Source organism: Dreissena polymorpha, chromosome 6, assembly GCF_020536995.1.
Source record: "Dreissena polymorpha isolate Duluth1 chromosome 6, UMN_Dpol_1.0, whole genome shotgun sequence".
Classification (NCBI taxonomy): domain Eukaryota; kingdom Metazoa; phylum Mollusca; class Bivalvia; order Myida; family Dreissenidae; genus Dreissena; species Dreissena polymorpha.
This window is the reverse complement of record NC_068360.1, coordinates 110,741,658-110,764,908: the sequence shown is the minus strand read 5'-3', so window position 1 is coordinate 110,764,908 and position 23,251 is coordinate 110,741,658. Positions and strand designations below refer to the sequence as shown.

The 23,251-nt window shown below is 32.9% G+C and overlaps 1 protein-coding gene across 4 annotated transcripts; it reads right to left on the bottom strand.

Moving 5' to 3' along the window:
- Window positions 1-4,836: 4,836 nt before the first annotated feature.
- On the bottom strand, window positions 4,837-18,567 carry LOC127833681 (protein mono-ADP-ribosyltransferase PARP14-like). Of its 4 annotated transcripts, none has more exons than XM_052359089.1 (6): window positions 18,350-18,567; window positions 12,577-13,294; window positions 11,582-11,759; window positions 11,118-11,327; window positions 9,980-10,301; window positions 4,837-7,632 (listed from the first exon to the last, which is right to left on the bottom strand). In XM_052359089.1, exons 2-6 carry the CDS (start codon window positions 13,130-13,132, stop codon window positions 7,588-7,590), a joined length of 1,311 nt encoding a protein of 436 aa, XP_052215049.1. In that variant the 5' UTR covers window positions 13,133-13,294; window positions 18,350-18,567; the 3' UTR covers window positions 4,837-7,587. The 4 variants fall into 4 exon arrangements, with proteins under 4 accessions (XP_052215049.1, XP_052215050.1, XP_052215047.1 ...); XM_052359090.1 differs by having other exon boundaries at window positions 10,077-10,301; XM_052359087.1 differs by lacking the exon at window positions 4,837-7,632 and having other exon boundaries at window positions 9,192-10,301.
- Between the last annotated feature and the right edge of the window lie 4,684 nt (window positions 18,568-23,251).

Sequence of the window (23,251 nt, the reverse complement as noted above, 5' to 3'; positions counted from 1 at the left end):
TTGTAACATAATTGCGCTAGTACACGATTTTCAAATAATAAATAAATATATATTTTTATATTTAGCGTTCGATTAAACACACTTTATTCAAATGCACCGTTATGCAACGCGCATCAGTGGTATCACCGTTATTGAATATTCGGCAAATAATGTGTTCTTTGTTTTTTAAATATTTCTCTCATTTCAACTGACGTTTTTTCAGTGTTTTGATTATATTCGTTAGCGCTTTTATATGTATAATGTTTGCGATTAATTTTGGTTTTAGTTTTAAAATGAGTAAAACATTTACTGTTCATGATTCATACTTATCTAACACTCAGTCTGGTAAACGTCAACAACTTTTTGGAAAAGATAACATATAATGTGTTTTACCATTTTCGGATTTCGTAAAATACCGGCACAAGCTGTAGTAATCATTTGGGTTAAGCAACTACCTCCACACTTTATAAAACCTGAACGATTAAATGGTTCAAAAGCAATTATTCAGATGTATGATTGTCACGCCCGTGATAACTGGGTTTTCGGCTAAGCATAATATAATGTACACTAAACTATCTGACGTAACGCGATAGAATAATCTATGTCGACGAATCCTGTTTTATTGGTGTTCAATGGTCACTAATAACAATATACTGTGCACATATGGAAAGGCGCCCCTAATCGCTAACGGCAAGGAATTGTGCTATATGGAATAAGATGTTAGGCACTGTTGCTGGATAATTGAGTTTAGGGATTTTCGCTTTAAATGTATTCATCAACTGAAAAATCTGATACGGAATTTGAACAGGATAAAAAGGAATGTCATCACTTGTCTGTGCAAAACAATATGTTTGATTACCGTTTGAAGGCGGTGACCTCAGGCCCTACTTTGTCATTCAGTCTATGTATTATGTGTATTGACATCTATCGTATAAACTGACTGTTACGAGAAAGTGAATATTGATAATGAGTTTAAATGTAATAATTTTTCAATTTGAAAAGTTTTCTACGTGAAGTATACATGACTTTTCAGAAAATCCGTCGCATTAACAATGAATGATGATCCCCTTACTTTGATATATGCAAAGTAGTTTATAGCTGTGTTGTTTTTCTCTCGCATACACTTGTATACGTCAAACAAGTTATTACACCTTTGCCAATTTGAATTCAAATACTGGTCATGTACTAAGAATACACAAACAAATACATGTATGTACAGGTACTGATAGAACAATGAAATACCTGTTATTTAAGGTATATACTACCGCGAAAACTATTTCAACTTCAAGCTATACTCCTGTAAGCGTAACTTTCTTTTGAAAAACAATGTAAGTCAATAGAGACTATTTTAATTATAATTACAATACCAAATGATGCGATATCAATTATTGTGGGTTTTCGATAGAAACTTAACGACAAGCAATTTCTTTTTACATCATGTGTTATTTTACAGAAAAAGTAAAAACAATCAAAGATCCATATTGGAAATTGCAACACTTTTTCAAAATAAAATACTCATGTTCAATACGTGTTATTATTACATGTGTATGGCCATTTCAGACTAAGAATGTGGGAATAAAGGCAAATATGATTTGTTTGAAATTAAAAGACAACTTTAACTTCAATTGTTCTTCAGCGTGTTTTTAAAGTGTGTATACTGTTAAGATTTTAAACTTTTTAACAAAAGGCACCGGTATATGATATTAAAAAAAAATCATAAACAGTGCCGTAAAACTCAACTTGAATATATTGAATATTTATATATTTTCTAACAAAGAAATGCATAAACATGTCAATATTTAAAAACAATATCATATTACGATGATTAAGCGGTTTTTGTTCAAGTGCTTTCAATGTTTAAATTATGAACTGTGTCTCTCTTGTTTGCTGCTTAGTTTGCAAATATTGTAAAATATATATGAACGTTTACATACGTTAATGATTATAATTATTGTTAGTTTAATTATTTCCTTACAACCATTCATTAACGTTAAACCTTCAATAACATGCATACGTGTATACCTTAGATCAGATAAGTTAGGTACTGTGTGTACCGTAAAGGACGTTTATTAATTCAAACATGGACGTGACTTCTTAATTGACCATATACAAATTTCAATAATGAAATGATAGATAGCATCAGCCGTTGTAACCAATCTTACATGGTTTGTTTCAGTATGAAGAGAATGGAAAAAAGACACAAGTGGTATACCTATCGAAGTTAAAGCTAAAGACAACCATAAGAAATATATTTATCTGGCACGTGTAGAATAAGTGTCGATGTCCCTTGCTTTTTGCCATTATGCAAACATTAAATGGCACAACTCTAACTACCGCCTGATTGCACAACACTCCCCATCTTCATAAAGTGTTTGAAAATAAAAACGTATACTGCATCGACAAACGGAACTTCACCAATGTCGCCTTATTATAAAGGTAGTATTCATTTGGCAGAGTTTAAGTGTCGGGCGGATTGGCTCGCTATACGTGCGTTTCAATCTAAACAATTGATGATATTTTGTTTGTCGTAACATTAAAACGCATAACAATTGTATAGTGACTAGTAATATTACACGTATGAGTTAACAGTGAAACATTAACTTGCAGTAAAATCACTACGTTCTCACGTAAGCAAATCAAGTATATATATTTTTTATTATATTGTTATATATACATATAGGCGTATGCATAAGCGTTACAAGGCGGCGACCAGAGTGTTAGCCAGTGTTGTACCTAAGGCGCTGTGTTGTAGGCATCGTCCATAAAAGGCCAGCTAATCTTCTGATAATGTTTTTCGAGTTTCACTCCACTCATTAAACGTGTATGGATTGTTGCAGAATACAATCTGTTCATTTCAAATTCTTTAACACAAACAATTGTATAACATGTTTGAAAACATGTCTTAACAAAGTTAGTGTGCTGCCAAACACATACTGAATGCTGAGCATATGCCACACTCTGTATCGAAAACACACTGGTGTGTTGCTTTTCAAGTAATTACTGATCTGCCTCAGTTGATTTGTTGGGATTATTGACTTGTGTCTGGTAGGAAGCTTGAGCTCAGACTTCAGATTTGTTTAAATTATTGCATCAAGCATGTAATTTGCCTCTTGAAATTCAGAGTCTTTAACAATGTCCAATCATCGATTAATTTCGCGAAAGAAGCGGTTGATTGCAGCCCTAGCATTTTCATTGTATTCCCCAGCTACATTCTCATCATCAAACTTTCTTTTACGGCTTTCAGTTTGTTAAGGTTTAGCCTCAGCATAAAATATTTTCAGATACATATTAAGCTCATCTTTGTTAACAGTAAGCATGTCAACAGTCTTCTGAAGACGTTCAGCACACCATTCTAAAACGAACACAATACTCATTCAGAATGCATCCAATTTAAAAGCAGTGTTTACGTGAAAGTGAATACAGTTGTAATAATAATTATATAAAATGTCTGTATTTAGGTTATATAATTTAGCGGTAATTGTCATGTTTTCCGAGATAAACAAGTTCAGGAATATTGTTAGAAAGCAAGTCTTTGTCGCGCTTATTCATGAATATAGTTTAATAAATTAACATATAAAATAGCAATGAGTGTCATATTTTGTACACATGCTTTTTAAATTAATACAGTTAAAAACGTTCATTTACTTAATTGCGGTTATTCCTTTGTATATTAACAAAATGAAATGTATTTCTTTAACAAAATAGCTTTCAAATATGTCAACTCTTAATTAAGTACAGACTACTCTTTAAATGTGTGCATTTGTTTTGTTTTACACAACTTTAGCATGTTTAGATATACTTTAGTTGTTTTCAATAGTATGTTCATGAATGAATTAAAATCAACACTTTTCGTAATGTTATGCTCTAGTTTTGTGACGCTTTGAAAGGATGTGAAATTGAAAATTGGAAATGTTGCACAATAAACATTTATGAATTATGTTGTCATTTATTGAGTGAATAAAGTTGAATTGAGCAATTTTCAATTTTGTTTGTTTCAGAATGCAGTTTATACAAATGTACAAAATATGGAATAGTATTCGATAAATTGTAAAATATTGTAATTTTTCAGGCAAAATATACTTGAATGAAGATCAGGATGATCAAGTAGACAGACCAATAGTTTGGAATTTGTATGGGATGAAAACAGAAAAAAATGCATAAAGAATGTCTGTGTATATAAGTCAGCATCTTGTATATGGTTAATGTCATAACAACAAATCATAATTTAAACTTATGTCATGAGGTAAGGAATTCAACCGACCATTAAACAAATGCACACCCATTTGGTGTTTTATTTGAATTTTTTATCATATTTATTTTCCTTTATTTTCTCCAGATCGCATTCCTCCAGTATTTTGAATCTACGCGTAGCTTCCTTCTTTTTACTTCATGTATTCTGCGCTTGTTTCTCGTCGACCTCGGCTTTATTAGTGGTTTCATTTCTCGTTTCGTTTTCAGTTTCGATTTCGATCCCCTCAAACGGCTGGTCTAACATTTCTAAAAAGCTGTCAGATAATCCCAATAGATTGGTGTCACTTTGGCTTAGATTTTGAGGCCAGCTCAATGCGAAATTACCTGTAAATTCATCAGACTCCGTATCTACGTCTGCTACATGAACACTTAAGTCGGCCAATGTTATTACTAAAGCGCATGAGCATCGTAAACATTCGCGGAAAATGACGTCATTTTGCATTTTTGTAAATGAAAAAGTAGTCCTGTCGTGAATATTAACAATGTAATCTGTATGCAAAGTTGGTTCATCGGGAAATAAAACATGGCCACGTGGACGGATTATCCAATCAAACTGCAGTTGTAATTATTTAAGAATACAAAAACTAATAAAATAAAAACGAGATGTTGTAATTACATTTATTTAACAGTATTATTAAGATTATTAAGAATAGTTGTACTTATTAACAATATCGTCTTTGATAAATTAACATACATATTTGTCAAATAAACCAAATAGCGTGTGTGGAATTTATGTACAGATGAGCTTATATAAATAAACGGCTTATATATGTATCTTTTAGATAAATTAAACAGCAGCATATGCATATAAACTTAAGATAGTGTTTTAAATAAAAGCTATTACAACTTTAAACAATAACGTTCATTTTGTAGTATATTATTTTTGACATTTCAACCAGTTTGGATTGTAAACAGGTGTTCAGAGACTCTTAATCTTACACAAATAATCACATATCTAATACAGTGCCTATTATTACTCCTTTTACCCTATCGATATTTTTGTTATGTTTCGACAAGTCTACTTAATGATAAAAATAAAAATATAAACGTGTACAACGTTTAAATTTTCATAACATAAGTGAATTTTAAATTATGTAGCATTATTTACATTTACGACCATGTTTAAATAACCTTTATTACAATCGTTCAAAGCGTGTTTGTAAGTAATTTGCATAATGATATTCTCAGTGTTCAGCATGTTTGAATTCTAACAAACATGTCAAACAATATATGCTTGGTTTTATGTCCATGTCATTGCATTTGTACAATACTGCATTAATGACCTTAAGATTTTAATCACCCAATGGTTTATGGGTTAGTTTATACATCCAGTATCTTCCAACACGGTGCCTACATAGTTCAATATCAGTACAATTGTATGCACATTTTGTCCTTTTTTTGTAATGCACCCTCTACCGAAATACCTTGTTATTGATGTATTAACAGGTAGCCCCCAATAATTGCAATATACATATAAGTTATCTAATTGTGTTTTATCTGAAGCAAATGACTGTCTTACAAAAGTCAAATGACCAGCAAATAATGGTAAAATCTACACCATATAATATGTATCCAAACGAGAGTTAATATTATTTTATTGTAAAGTTCAATGTGTTAAACAAATGAAGACAACACAATCGGCACAATTCCCTCCCCTTGCCTCAGTGCAACTTAAAGCCACACATCTTGAAATTAAGTTAATGTTAATCAATACATATAGATGCAATTTGAAAGTGTGCAAAATTATCATTAAATCTATAGCCTAGTTAGCAAGTTATGTATTATTTGTTTTAAATTATAAAATCGAAAGTAGGATTTATATACGTATTTGTCCATTTCGACAAACGCGATTATTTTTAAGTTATGCAGACCAATGAAGACGGATTTCTACCGTGTAACCACACGATATATTCTAATTGAGATAATAAAAAAAAATATATTAGCAAGTAATTTATGTTTTTTCAAACGATAAGTTTTTAAAACCGACAGTAGGATTTGTAGACGTATACGTCCATTTTCGACAAACGCGATTGTTTTTAAGTTTTAAAGCGTAAAAGAGACGGATTTCTACCTTGTTACCACCAGATATATTCTAATTGGCATAGTTAAAAATTGTTTTTTATTTATACTTGAATTTACTATGCCATGTTTTTCATTTCAAGGTGTGCGACTTTAATAACTGAAAAAATATAAGTAAGATTAACATGCTTAAACACGTTACTTTACATTTAAATGCTTACCCTTTTATATGCCTTTTAACTGCAATATTGTTTATATACTATAAGAAACAGTTTATCATCTCGATGTATATAACATAAAAACAGTTTATTTTTATAGAATTAATTTTATTTCATTGAAATCAATATTAAAATGGCATCATGTGTTGAATATCCTTTCTAAAATATGAACTGCGCAGTTAGCCGCACAACGGTTAATTACATAATATTTGAAAACGTGTGTAAACTACAGGTACAACTTAGAAATCTACTTGCATTATTCAAACCAACGCTAGACAAAATCGACCAACAGTATAATAACTTATAATTAACAAAATCGCAAAATAAGTTGAGTGGTTTTTGTATATATCTACACCTACCCATTTGTTGAGGAAAGTCCGTGAACTGTTGACAGAATGTGTAGAAAGAATTGTAAGCTTAGTAGTACAAATGTTATTACCGCAAGCAAGTCATTCGCTTCATAAATGAGTTTCTCAACAGTTTAATAAAATCCATTCAACATGAAAACCAGACCCTCAATGACCAGATAATTGAACACATGCCAGCTGATCGTGCGTAACAACATAGCCGTCGAAACTGTCTACGGGTCACTGAGATCCCTAATACTGGAGTACGGCCAATATATTTGTTCAATGGCATAAATCCTGTTTTTGAATCTATCCGTTGACGAAATAGATCGCTTTTATCGCGTAGGACCTCAAAACCATTTGAAATCGAAACATAGGGACTATATTATAAAACGTGTATCATATCGAGCGTGACAGCAACCTCAACGCAGAGTTAGCATTCCTTGCTCCCACATACAATCTCTGCCATAACAAGACCATCCTACCAGATTTGGTATGATGCTATTTTATTTTGTTTAACTATATATTATGAAAAGAAGTATCATTTTATTTTATATTTTGAAAATTGTTAATAAGTTTATATTCATACTAAACAATAAATTACCAAAATAAAAAAAGGGAAAGGAAGAAATAACAACTGGAACATAAGTGTACCACGTGGCTCGATCATCATCACGGGGTTGGTTATTACGACAGGGATTTGATCCAGGCATGCTGGTTGCAATCAAATATCTGCGTGGAGGTTTGCGTGAAAGAAGCTCTTCAGCGTGAGATCAAGAGCAAAACCCGCTTACCACTACAGCTCCACAAGATCGATACTGCGTTCATCAAAACAGAACAATATACCAATATAATGGTAAAAACTATACGTTGCGACTCAGAGGGTCAAAATTTAAAATCTATTGACATAATAGAAATATGTAAGTTTCCAATAAGACATAACACAATCAAACGTCAATGCTAAGTGTGTGTCTGTTTTGTTTAACCATGGCGTAACGACTATGAAACAAGCGAGGTTCTTTACTAACCAATAGTCAAGCTACTACACCTCAAACGAACAGACTGCATGAATGAGTAAAACTGGTTTCTGGATCTTTTCACGATTTATGCAAATAATCGGGTTGTAAGGCGCACATAGCTCAAGTATAAACAAGATACAATCACTTATATGTCATACAGTTAACACAAAGAAGACAAAGCAATGAACACGCATGTATTCGGCTACATGCCTGTAACGTTCGATATACAAGAAAGAAATGCGGAAGCCATTTTGTAAACGCGCTTGGAATGTTACGCCGTGGTTGTTTAACGTAAGTCTTAAAACTGTGGACTTAGCAGTAGAGACTTATCTTACTGAGACTTATTCTGAAACTAACCATTCTTTATGTTATGCTTTCCGGTGGTTTATAGAGAAATACCAGTGAAATAAAACTGGTATTTCACTCTTTTAAACAGTGACAAATAACAGTGAAAAATGACGATATTTTTCACTGTTGTAATGTGAAATGACGTAATTTTTTCAACCAAATGACGTCATAAATCCAGCGACATTATCCAGTTTTACTCTTTTACTATGTAAATAAACGGTGAAAAAGCATAAATAAAAAGAAAATGTGTTGGATTCGATGGAATATCGATTTTAATTCACACGTGATCATAAAAAAATACATATTTTCACTCGTGGCTGCGCCACTCGTGAAAATATTATTTTATATGATTACTCGTGAAATAAAATCGATATTCCATCTATTCCAACACATATCCTCTATATATTTTTCTTGAATTAAGTTTTGTGTCTCTGAGTCTGAATCTGAGTCGAAAACCTGAGCTGACTGTAAAAGTTTAGACTCACGTATATTGGTAAATACGGCTCGGCTATAGACGTTCCAGTCAAGCAACAATTTATAATAATTCGTTTACTTAAAATACCTTTTGTCAATTTTATGGTCGAATGCGAACCAGCGCAACTTAACTTTGACTGTCTTAGGTATGAAGCAATGAAATACAAAGAAAAAGAAGTACATTTCAAGTGTCACACTTGTGTGTATCATGACGCCATAAACTGCATAACTCATTGGTGCAGAAAGCCCCATATTGATTGATTATTTTCGTCATTGGAACCTAATTGTACTTTTGTCGCATGTATATTTTGCACGAATGAATATTAATCTATGCAGGCATTTGCGATTTTCAATTTAGGTTAACTGTAACTTGTAAAAATCGATCTTTATGATATAAAACTGTCATTATAGTTTTAAAATGCATGGTTCATTATGATTTTATAATCAAATAGCAGTCAATGCTTCCTTAACACGCAACAGGACATATTTTCGCATTAGTTATTGAAATTGTAACAAATAATACAAACAAAACAATATATAGATGACAGGTGTTCATTTCAGTACAAAATGATGACGGAAATATTTTTAACAATCCCATTATATGTGTACGTGTACTTCTACACTCGTTGATACACAGTAGGATTGAAAAAGGAAATCTACAAAGTGCATCATGGCAATTGATAACTTACACGATCTGCAACTGACAATACATTCTGCATATCTAACTACTTCTAAGAAACGCATTGTTTCAAATACTAAGTACACTGTCCATAAACTAGTCAAAATAAGTGTTTACATTTAAAGCAATGTCATATATTTATCTGTGGAATAGTCACTATTTAAATGAACGAGCCTTTTTGTTTATCTACACATCTTTTCAATTTTCAATTTGTAATGATACAATTGAACCTAGCTCTACATTTTAAAGCGTTTTCCCGGTATTATTATTTATGAAACAAATCCGCACTTATCCATTTAATGTTTGCTTGCTATGGAATATATACATATGGATTTGATGATATATGATCTAACCAAGTTATACATGATACACGCTCAATTATTATCATGTATAACTTGGTTAGATCATATATCATCAACTCCATATGTATATATTCCATAGCAAGCAAACATTAAATGGATAAGTACCGATTCAATTAATATTTTTTAATCCGATAAGCACAAGACATTCAAACTCCAATTAGTAAATATGCTTAGTTATTCATTTGTATTCAATGATATACTCCGGATAGTATTGGTTTTGGTCAAAGATACAGAATGTGCTTGGGTTTCGGACACGGTCCACACAGCTGTCATATAGTCTGACCTGACCATCCGATGTTTGGGCCACTTCCGGCGGCCTCTGTAAACCCGGTTGCCCTTTAGTCCATTCTCCCACCAGTACACGACACTGCAACATATACCTGTAACCCGTTGTAGGGTCAGGTCTAGTGTACGCATCTGACATATTTGCTGCCGAAGCAAAATATGTGCCGTTGCCTAAAATCGCACCGACGTTTGTTCCGGCCATGCGTTTGTCGAGATTGTGAGCGCACGCATTATGAATTATCTCCGGTTTGGTTCCGTGGAAGAGGATCTTCTCGTTCGCGCCGAATTTTCTATTCATTTTCTCCATCTGCTCGCGTTTCCTGAAATACACCAGAATAACAAGGTAAAACACCCTGCGTTCACCTGTCATTGATATGTGTGTGTCTGAATATAATAATATACCTATTTTTGTGTGATCGTTTCTTTATTATTGAATCTGTTTTTAAATATACAACAATATATCGCTACTTTTCTGCTATATCGACTAAGCATTGAATGTGCTTGAACAACACAATAATATGTGGGAACAAACTAAGACGATACTTTTAAAAGCTTTTCAAAATACCGTATCAATCTTTAGTAGTTGAATGCAACTATGATTGGTTGATTCGGAAGGTCATCGTTTCTTTAATTAACATATTATATAGGTTTGTTTTCAATGTTGAAGGGATTCGAACAACGCCTATTGTAATTCATTTGGTGAGCCACTAAACAACACCGACGCTTTGATATATGACGCATAAGTTTCAAGCTGATGGCGACTAGCTGCATACGAGTATATTTGACTTTGTTTGATACCACTAATTTAATAAACTTAGAGTTACACATGCTAGAAAGTAAAGAAACATGCGTATTCGTGAAAAAAACGTATTTTATATTTGGCCATAAGAACAACGTCAAATTTGAACAAAAACCTGGATATTCGTAGCGATTGGATTATAATTACTATTGACTGCAACTAAGGTGTAAACAACAAATTGCAAAACGATTGAAATTCATACCATAGTAAGTGGTACCGATGTTTTATGTACTTTTGACATATTGCCTATAAAGAAACAACGATTAGTAAATGAACAATGAATATCAAGGAAACATTGTCACCTATATCGGCAACAAACTTAAGCATTGATACTTACACAAAGTAAAACTCCCAAAGAAACTTGTTTTGAACACTCCGTATACTGACGATATTTTTATCAAGCGTGTGATTGAACTTGCTCATCACGGTTATGAATTCCTCGCTGGAATGTTCCAGATAAACTGTTTTGACGTGTTCATCGCGTGTCATCTCAGTCAAATCAGACGGCGATCCCTGTACTTCATGTTCCTTCTTTCGTCCTTTTGTTCTAAAACATACAAAACAATGTGTAACGAATAGTTTTACTCATACATGTAATGATCTTAAAATCGTATTTTAAATGTATAACATGATTGTGCTTATGTGTTTCTATCTTCATAACATAATGATGCGAGTTTATGTAAGCTGTCGCTTAGAAAATGAATTACAGACGGTCTGTTAAGTACTCCTGGAACTTTCGGTCATTTCCATGTATTGTCTTTAAAAAAAATAAAGTGTACACATATTGATCAGTAAACCTACGATATACTTCCAGGTGTTTTAATCTCTGTAAATGAATGCGCCATGTCGTGCGTCCTTCTATAGTCGTTAAAGCACAAGGAACACATGTTATAGTTGGGACACGCTCTGCATTTCCAACGGGTACCCAAGATCGGACTTACAGTGCAGACGTGACACCGATCATCATCTTGAACGATCCCTGAGTACAGATTAAGTAACATAAATATGTCAATGTTACATATAGATACATTATTATTACCAATACAAAAATGTAAAAATATTGGATCAATACATATCCAAAACTATTAACAGCATAGATGACTCGATGTATATTATACATGGCCCTTCTTTTAATATAATTCGCGCCTAACTTGCAATGCCTTTTAAAATTATGAATTTGTTGTAACTGTCCACAACCGCGTGTATGTCCAACCTTTTTAGTGTGAACGTAGCAGACGTAAATTCAACATAGGTATTAAACTACTGGCCTTTTAATATTTCCTAATGACTTTTAAGTGAGAGATATTTGTCTATCCATCATTATTTTATCCATTTTGGTAATTATTCGATTATGTGTTGAACTATGACTCTAAAACTTGAAATTGTTTAACCTTCTGTACGACGATGTTTTTTTTAATGGACTAGTGTATTTACAAAATGAAGATTGGATTATTCGGATCTTTCTTTTGACATTTTAACTTTGCTTGTAGAAAGCATGTTGTTTATTGTATCATCTTTCTGAGACGGTGTCAGAATACTAGGAGACGAACATAACGAGATATTTAGCGGTAAGCTTTTGTGCAATTGTTCATGCAGTTTTGAGCATTCCCTCATTGATACAAACAGCAATTCACATAGGAAACAATACCTGTGGTTTTATTTTAATACATCAAATGTGAAGTTGCATTTTTAAAGTGTACACCAAAACTATGCGCAATTTGTTGCTAGCTTATTTCAAAAATGTGTATTTGTACTGAAGTTTAACTTAATAGTAATGTATATATATGCATGCATACCTGAGCGTTGCGAATCCTTGTCAAATTTGGTCTTCAAATCTCTGATTCCCCTTTTCAAAACGACCACTTTATCCAAAATTCCCTCTTTAATAGCGTTGGTGCCGTCCACTATGGCTGATTTTATAACATGTTTCCCTTTGTCTGCCTGTGCCATCAATGTATCTTTTATACCCGATGTAATGTCCTTCTCTGCTATTTTTGTCTGTGTTGGTAGTGCTTGCACACCTGCCTCTGGGGTTGAAAGTATAGTGCTTCTGCTATATATTACGAATGATTCTAGGTCAGGATCGCCGCTTATTGTTGCTTCTGTCAATTCTTGCAAACCTGCCTCTTTGTTGAATATTACAGTTTTACTGCCCTCCTTTCTGAACGAATCTGTGGCCTGTTCCTCTCTGTTTGTCCGTGCTTTCATTTCCACCACCTTTGTCATAGTGTTTGGTATTATAACGTCACTACCGCTGACTGACTGTGTGTCCTGTTTTCCTCTAAAAGTATGAGCTGTCAGTTCCTGCACACTTTCCTCTGGTATTGGTATAATAGTGTTACTGTCATCCATTATGACATAATGTATGTCTTGTTTCTGTCATGTCTGTATCCGCATACCTGCCTTATTGTTTGATAGTACAGTGTTCGTGCCGTCCATTATGATTGATTTCATGTCCTGTTACTTTCTGGCTGTCTCATCCCGCTTAACTGCCCCTTTAATTGCCAGGCGATTCTATTTAAGACAATTTTTATATGCAGCTTACTTGTTACAATATAACATGATTATTTAAATGATCAATGATTATGTGAAGTATTATATACATTATCACGTCCAGATTTAGCATGTATTGACGTTTATCATTAAATGCTATATATTGATAAATGTAAACATTGGATCTACAATGCTCAAGTAAAAAACAAAAATACAATTAAAGAAAATAAAAAAGGGAAACCCTCAACTGGGTTCGAACCACTGACCCATGGAATAAAAGTATAAATCTTAGACAACTCTGCCTTCCGTGCTCATATAAAGAATGATGTATTTTATACTTTAGATAAGCAATCCTTTAAGTGCCACAAAATATAACGACCAGAACAGAACTCTCCAACTTATTAGATCGTTTCGCGTTGCAACGCTTTAGAATGTTCAGGTTTTTAAATTCTTCAACAGATGCATAATAATAAATATTTTAGAGAATGGTACATGCTCAGTATTGTTGTTTCCTCACACATATCATAACTACAACGAAAATTTGCGAATCTTTAACAGTGTTTTTTTTATTTTGTCAATTTACCAAAACGTGAACAGGTCCCTTTAAGATCATTCAATTAATTCCGTCATAGTTAATGATTGTATAAATAGTAAGTAAATTATTTCAGTAATACCATATTAACCATCTTAAAAAATAAAACGATAATTTGCGTTCAGTTCTGTGACAATGTTCTATGTATATTCATTATGGTCTTCAAGTAACAGTATCGGCAGTCAGTTTTCGAGGTAAACATTTTAACATTAAATGAGTATTTCTTCAGAATAGTTGATATCATTTTGTATTCCTATTGGTTTAAATACATGTATCACAAACATTCTTTAAATGATTTTTTTTAAGTTTTCACGAATTTTACTCTTGACTTTAAACTTTTTTCTAAGATTTGTTTCGGTTAATACAATACATGCATTATTATTTTCGTTCTGTTGCACGTCATAATGCCAACTATTACGAAATATCAGCACTTGAAACAGGACAGACGAGGAAGGCGGAAATACATTCGTCAAAATTACATCTTGTATGTTGGTATGTGCTGTGTGATATTCACGTTTATCTTAGCGCATAAATTGCCGTGTTTGTAAATACATAACCACGTATAGTGTAAAACTTTGGTTTAAATTGCTGTGTATGTATTTCACGAAACTAATACTCATAATAAACTCATATCTCCAAGTTATTATTATTATTATACCGGATTTATATAGCGCCCTTTTGTGCAAGAGTGCACGTTCAAAGGCGCTTAAGTTGTAAGAATTAAAAGTCATTGCATAAACTGTCAAGTTTTACAGTACACGTGCCAGTCCTGTAGGACTGCATAGACAAATGTATTTGAAAAAGTGGTAGTTTTTCATAAGATCCTCGAGAATAAATCTGTTTTGTACATCAATGGAAAACCTAATATAAAACGTATTATCTAAGTCAATCAAAAAGTTACTGTTCACATAGATACAATTATTAACGCTTAAATAACACTATTTATTTAAGTCATCAATTAATATGAAATGTGCTCCATAATCCCATAAGTGTATGCAATTATATGTACATCGATGACATAGTAGCGTCAAACTGGGAAGAATTGGAATCATTTTGATTAATCGTTATGTGAGAAGAATAATTTGATCAATAATATGCTTCATGTTATATTTAATATAATCTTATGAACATAAATAACTTCTCAGCGGATATTAAATATTCTGTATATACACGATTATCTTTAGTAAATGTTATTGTTATGTTCAGTATTGCTAGTATTGAGGAAGATATCGACGATGCCGATAACAATGCCATTATGATTGTAAAGGAGATATGATGTTGTTGATAATGATGATGATGATGATGATGATGATGATGATGATGATGATGATGATGATGATGATGATGATGATGATGCTGATGATGCTGATGATGCTGATGATGATGATAATGATGATGATGATTATGATGATGATTGATGATGATGATGATGATGATGATGATGATGATGATGATGATGATGATGATGATGATGATGATGATGATGATGATGATGATGATGAATATGATAATGATGATGATGATTATGACGACGACAACGACGACGAAGATGACGATGACAATGATTATGATGATGATGATGATGATGATGATGATGATGATGATGATGATGATGATGATGATGATGATGATGATGATGATGATGATGATGATGATGATGATGATGACGATGATGAGGAGAAGGAGGAGGAGGAGGAGGATGGGCATGATGATTAGCATGATGATGAGCATGATGTTGATGAGCATTATCATGAGCAGCATGATTACGACGACGATCACGATGATGATCATGGTGGTTATGATGATCATGATAATAATGCTGACAATTACGATGATGGTCATCATCATTTTGATGATTTTGATGATGTTTTTAATGATGATGTTGAGCTTGATTATTGTTTTGAAGATAAGGACGAAAATGCTGTAGAAGATGATATCGTGCGAACGTGTGATAATGATCTTACTTGTGTTACGTTTAACTAAATAAAACACAACTGCAATTTACTTTTGTATTGTCCACTAAGCAAACATTGCGTTTGGTTAACACAAATGTGCAATACCACAATGCCACACCTCCGTCAATAAAGTTAACGTAAGTAACAAAAGCATACATTAAGCAAAACATTTCATGCGGTGAATATGCATTAAAAAGTGGAAAAACGCAATAGTTATTTTTTTGTTTTCAATTTAATTGTTTAGAAACGTTACTTTCAAACTTTATTTGAAAGTCAGCATTTACGCCGACTACTTTTTTAAAAGATAATTCTTGTTATATTTAATTGTTTTTTATTATCGGATTTAGCGATTATGAAGCAATTTTACTGTTGTATATCGTATCCCTAGAGTTATTGTGACAATTTATATTTAATAGTCAATATTTCGAAACTGTACACAAATTGTCGGATCTAAATTTGGGAAGATGCGTTTCTATATCAACTGATCAAATGTCCCTCTCTATGGTTACTTAATTCGGCCATGTTGTTCTGCCATGTTTGCGGGTTTTATAGTAGAACAACGCAAAGCGAGACACGTGTAGTAATGGTCGTATTGGCGTCCTTGTCTTGGTTCGAGTACAAGTATTATTCGTTCCTTCGTGTTAGCGTGTTGACGGATCGTCAAAACGTCAACACACCAGAATGACAAATATTTTCGCGCCACAGCGAATAAAGGAGTGAAAAATGTATGTTTTTGTTGTTTTGTATCGGTGCTCTATTTATGTTACTTTCCGGTATAATTGGCTGCCTTATTTGTCTTTTTTGTCGGGTGTATTTGTCGTTCTTTTGTGTTGGTATGTTATCGCACTTTGTCAAACCTTTCCTCATGCCAGAATGATGTGGACGATTTAAGCCATAATACTTGAAATAACAAGTAGAACCGAGATAAAAACTTGTCGCTTATATATCCATTTGATATCGGTTGTCATGCACTTAACCTTTTCGTATTGGAACACAAAGCACAATTGATATCAGCTAAATGTAGGTTAAACCCCTTACACTATTATAGTTGTCCGAGTTTTATGTTCATGATTCATTTTGTACCCGTTTATCTCTGTGCTTTGTCATATGCAATTGTGAACGCAGTCACAACTTCCGCGCAATTGAAATCATTTACAAGTATATTATATAGCATCTCAATAAGGTATGCATTTAATTAAAGGCGCGTTGGTCGGTTAATTTACTTAATCATTGTGACAACAGTGTACCCTGGTGCGGTTAAAATTTTAATGAGCCGGTCAATGTGAATCCTTTTCCACCGTTAATTTCCATTTATAAAAAATAACTGGTTATTGAGCAAGGTTAATGACCCGTCAAAACACGACGTAATTTAAAAGTATAAAAGTGAAAATTATAGATAATTTCCAGTATTTATTTGTATCTGTTTGAAACAGTGAATTTCATTTAAAAATCATCGAAAATTACTTACAACCTTATAAAATCATTGTATAAATGGATGTCTGTTCGACGCTTTCTACAAAAGACGTACATTAAGGAAGGAAGTCTGAAAGAGGCTTTCTGCGAACGACGTATAGAAAGGAATGACGTCAACAAGTAGCGTTAAACAAAAGACGCAAAGAGAGGAACGACGATGGACAATCAAGTTTAACAAGAGATTTACACATGAATGGAATATAGTGACCTCTATCAAATGCGTTACTCCGACAATGGCTAAAAAGAATGTCCCCCAACGGTCAGGCCGGTCAAGGGAACGATGACGATGACGATGATGATAATGATGATGGTGATGATAATAATGATGATGATGATGAAGATGATGATGATGATGATGATGATGATGATGATGATGATGATGATGATGATGATGATGATGATGATGATGATGATGATGATGATGATGATGATGATGATGATGATGATGATATGATGATGATGATGATGATGATGATGATGATGATGATGATGATGATGATGATGATGATGATGATGATGATGATGATGATGATGATGATGATGATGATGATGATGATGATGATGATGATGATGATGATGATGATGATGATGATGATGATGATGATGATGATGATGATGGTGATGAAGCGTTTCCTATCTTAAGAAGTCGTTTCGGTGATGGGCAAAATTGCATCCAAAACGTTAGCCAATTTCTCACGTAACAGTCGCGCTAAATTAATACATGTGTCGAAAGATAAACTCAAGTGTAGACGTGTCATACTCAACTACAAATCATATTAGTCATTTGTATCGGATGATAAGCAGTAATTGTTTCGCCATTGGCGAGCTGACTAAACATTATAATCAGATTTGATATTGATAAAATATCAATGTCAACGCTTCGATTAATTGCATTGGTTGTGAAGAATGCGGAAATCGTAACATTATGAGAAATAACAAAATAGCGTAGATGTGACATTGAAACATGTGCATATGTATATATAGTAGAATAATCTTATTGAAACTGAACTCAACTGAAAGAAAATCAATCACGCATTACGATAAAGTTAAACCCACCTTTACATTGCGTTAAACATCCGTCGCGTTCGGAGAAAGGTCCGAACTATAAAAAAGTTTCAAAATGACAGAACTACCGTCAACACTTTGTAAAAACATGCATGTAAAACACAGTGTTAACAGAGACAATCCGGCTGATATTTAATCTACATTGATAAGGTGTTAGAGTAGCAAATGCGTTGTCGTCAATGTTTAACCTGGTAGGTGACACAAGGGAATTTCTTTATCTTTTGGTAATTTTCGGTTACTACTTTTGGTAGTTTTCGGTTACTAATGGGTATTTCCGGATGAAATAGACTGGCATACTTTTGAAAGCATTTGGAAAAAAACACAAGTAAAGTGAATGTTAAGTCCATAATTATAAAGTATGAATGTACCAAACAAATGATATATAATAAGTGTGTTTTTCTGATACACTAAACACAATACGATTGTAGATCATTACATGCAGTGGTACTCATTCATTACGTTTGCATAATACATACATTGCTTAAACGTTACGATTACGTCTTAATACGTATGTCAACTTCCAATGTAAAAAAGTAATTGATAGCGGACAATCTCTTGCACGACGGTCACATTACATTCACCTCTGTGTTGGGCTCGGAACGGACTATTGTTATGAAAGCGTCTCATTCATGCCATGATCATTCCAAGCGTTCATCATTGAGGTTACAGTATACTAAACAATCTCTTGCACGACGGTTACATTGCATTCACTGCATTAAAGAAAACCATCTCATACCATGATATCTTATATCAGTCTTAATTCATTATTATATAAAATTGATATGTTTTTTTATGTTCAGAAACCAACATGCATACACACGTCGAAGCAATTCCTAACGTCACTCAATAAAAAAGTATGTTCAATTGTTTACATTTGTGAAGTGCATGGAATGATTCCATCTGCGTAAATGGGCGATAAAATAGTTCCAAAGAGTTGCATTAAAACTCGCAAGTTTTTGCACGAATTATCGTATATTTAAAAGTCATATTTCTTAATTTAATGCATGCGATCTTAAATATCCACTAAAATATACATTGAATGCGTTTGTTCGGTTTTAGCTATTTGGTAGACAAAATGGCGTGCTGAGCCTTACGCAGAGTTGTATGTGATAGCAAGGAACGACAACTCTGCGTGGAGATTGGATAGCGGAGTGTATACTGTTGATAACTACATTACCCTTTATTATCAACCAAACGTTTTTTTTAAACGCGTATTACCAGTACCAGTCTAATAGATATTAAATTAAACTGGGTATAAATAGAGCAGATATTCGTATGCTTTCTTTAGATACCGTGTCAATAGGGAAGTTATATTGCGTGTGTCCTATTGGTCGACTGATTGGTTTCACGTTGCATATTGCTTGTACGCGATAAGTACAGTTAAATGCATGATACCTGAGAGCTTACTCAGAGGTAGTAATCACGTGATTACATAAAGGAAGTCAAGATGGCGACGTTTGCGCCGAAAAAAGGTATTTTTTTCCGTTTTATACTCGTTATTACTTTTATTTAATTATTTGATGTCGCTCACTTTCCAGCCATAGTAGCCAGAAAGTGATAAGCGTTTATTTCGTAGTAACAGACATTTACTTAATACTTTTAAATGCGTCACATAAAGCTTACTTGAATATTGAATATAATAATGACTGGTTCATTAATGTAAAACGCTGGGAAAGGATCGTCCTTAAAATAAGTGCAAGACAATGTTTCAAATTTCATACCAGCACTATATTGGGTTATTTGGCGATACAACTGGGAATGTGTTTCATTCATCGAATTCTGACTGTAACCAGTTTTGAATAATTTATAGCGTTCTTTTTTGTTTTCACTGTACTTGTTCTCATACGTACTTGCTAAAAATAAGTATTTATTTTGAAAATTTTCTTATCATTTAAGAAAATCTTATTATATGAAAAAATGTGTTTTATTTCAGACTTCAGCTGTCATTTTGGTTTATATTAATTTTCTGTTCTCAAAAACATGTTCAATTTTGTTATTTACAGCGATGTTATAAGAACAAACAATGTAAATTATGATGAACAGTTCACACCTGGTTTCTAAATTTTCGTTTAATGCTGCTGTAAAACAGAAAAAAAGAAACGTCAGAACTATTGACTGTTGCTGCAGTGACATTTTAGCAGTTGACTAAACACAGATTCAATTTATTTTAATTTGTATGGACAAAATAGTTTAACCTCTGCCGAAACCTAGTTTTGCCCTTGTTAATATAAAAGCAGTCCTATTTTGTCTAAAGATTATAACAGGCAACTGCCTGGTTGTTTGTAATATACCAGGCGAGGCTTTGAATACAATTAATTGCGAGGCCTGTCGAACCGTTATGTTATTCGTGCCGAGAATAATATATTACACAACGATCAGGCAGTGATCTTCTGTTAATCATACGTCTACGTCACCCATTGTATTAGAAATAATGAAAAATAATCGCTTCGAAACTGCTTTTTCTGCGGGAACGAATATGTGTTTTGTCGTGTGATGTGTTAATAATGAGGCCGTGAGTATTTGCGCTTGATATTTATAAATATTTTTGTTTGCTTTTTATGCACCTGTTTGTGTTAAAAATATTAAACCTCTTGGTATCAAATTGTTTGTCCAGTTGAATCGGATTCTATTTTAACAAAAATGATAATTTCATAAGTGAATCCAATAGGTAGTTACCTCCAAACATTGACTGGTATAACAACTTCCTGTTGAACTTATTTAAATATATAGCAAAAAACGTTATATCAGGCATATATCAATACGTTATATCAGGCTCGTGCTTTTTGTTTTTATAAGCCTCGAATGATAAACCTGATCTATAATCAACACTAGCCTATTATTCTCTATATATCGTACTTTGTATCATCATTTTTGATAATAATAATACAAAAATGTATATGTCTATATTTATGTAGTTTATTATCATATTTTAACAATACTATTTTATACATAAATACATATTACGTCTTTTCTAACACATTGTATAACCCTTGCATCTAGTGTTGCTGCGAGTAAAATGTGATTGGCCTGCGGGTTTGTTATTTCGCCCTGACGATATAAAACTTACATCATACGTTTCCTATAAATACCGCAGTAAAGTTTTATTATTTGCATGGGTGATGTTTTTAATACTTGCAACACACTCACGTATACCATATTGACATTTACAAGTACCTACTTTTGGATTTATACTTATTCAGGAGGTCCAATTCGTTTGTTCATCTCAAATGCGGTTATGTGTCGTACATAAATACTGCTTGCTGCACAAGTTTGATATGGACATAAGTGTTATTTCCCACACGCCTAATCTAATGAACTAATTGACAATTACTTTTGTCTTTCTTATCCATTTTGATTTCTGTATGCATTCGTTTGCAATACAATAACAAGCCCCAATAACAACGCAGTATTTACTGTAACAATCCAAAAGTCCTTCATTGATTGCTTACAGCGGTTTTAACAATGACGATGACCCGTTGTATATTGAATTTACGAGTGTTTTTCTACAATGTAAAAATGACTTAAGTTGTTTATAAAAATGTGTTCACAAAAACTTTTAAAACAAATGTCAACTTGAAATGTTAACCTGCATTTTTACATGTTGACCAACCGAATAATTGCGTAGAAGCTGCACGCTGTGTTTTTAAAAAAATGTGTGCAAAAAAGAAAACTTGTTTTCAGCTTTATTTAATTACTTTATAACGCGGTCTATTACAACAGATAATTTTTGAATTGTCTTTAAAAGGTAACTTATTCTATTTACGTTTAAGCGTCGACAAAGGTTTATGGCTTCGCTTCTGAAAAGAAAAGGCGTGAATATGTTTTAAAATGCGTCTGCAAATAAGTATATTGCCCATAAGGAAGATTTACCACAGAGCCTCAGATAATTTCTAGGGAAACACATTTGCATTTGAACATGTATAATATGTACCTAAAATTGTATATTATAAAAATAAATCGGAACATATAGATGCATTAACTATAATTGCACTAGTGCACTAATACATTCGTGCTAATAGAATTACAGACGTTACAAAGGATGTTTCGTGAGATCGAACCAATAATCATTTTTATGTTCGATATGTACAATATATACATGTTTAAGATATTCAAAATATATTAACCGCGCATCTGCTTTTACTTTATCAACTGCAACTGACAAATAAGGAATGTGAAGCAGTTATTTACTGCAATTATTGCTTGAATATTCAACAATTATGTTAATACAATAATGATAGTTGTTGCTTCGGCATTCAATGTGTAAAACATAATCATAGTTGTACAACGCCGTTTTAGACATCTTGCAACAATGCAAATACATAAATGAAGATGTAATTCGTGAAATCATGGCCGTAACAAGGTTAGTGAGTAAATGAATAAGTATCACAGAACATGTAAGTTACTTAAAGGGGCCTTTTCAAAGATTTTGACATGTTTTGAAGATTGTCATTAAATGCTTTATATTAATAAATGTAAACATTGGATCTAAAAAGCTCCAGTAAAAAATCAAGAATAAAATGAAAAAATGAAAAAAAAGAAACCCTCAGCAGGACTCGAACCACTGACCCCTGGAGTCCTGGAGTAAAAAGTCTACCACTTAGACCACTCGGCCATTCGTCCTGATACACATACAGATATATTTTATATTGTATATAAGCAATCCTCGTAGTTTCACATACAATAAGGACAACAACAGAACTCACCAAATTATTCATTCGTTTTGCGTTGCAACGTTTTATAATTTTCAGGTTTTTTAAAACCGTCAAAAGATGAATATAATGGCTATTTGTAAGCATGGTAACTGTTCAGTATTACTGTTTCCTCACAAATATCATAACTTAAACTAAAATTTGCGAATCTTAAACAACTTTTGTCAATTTTGTCGATTTACCC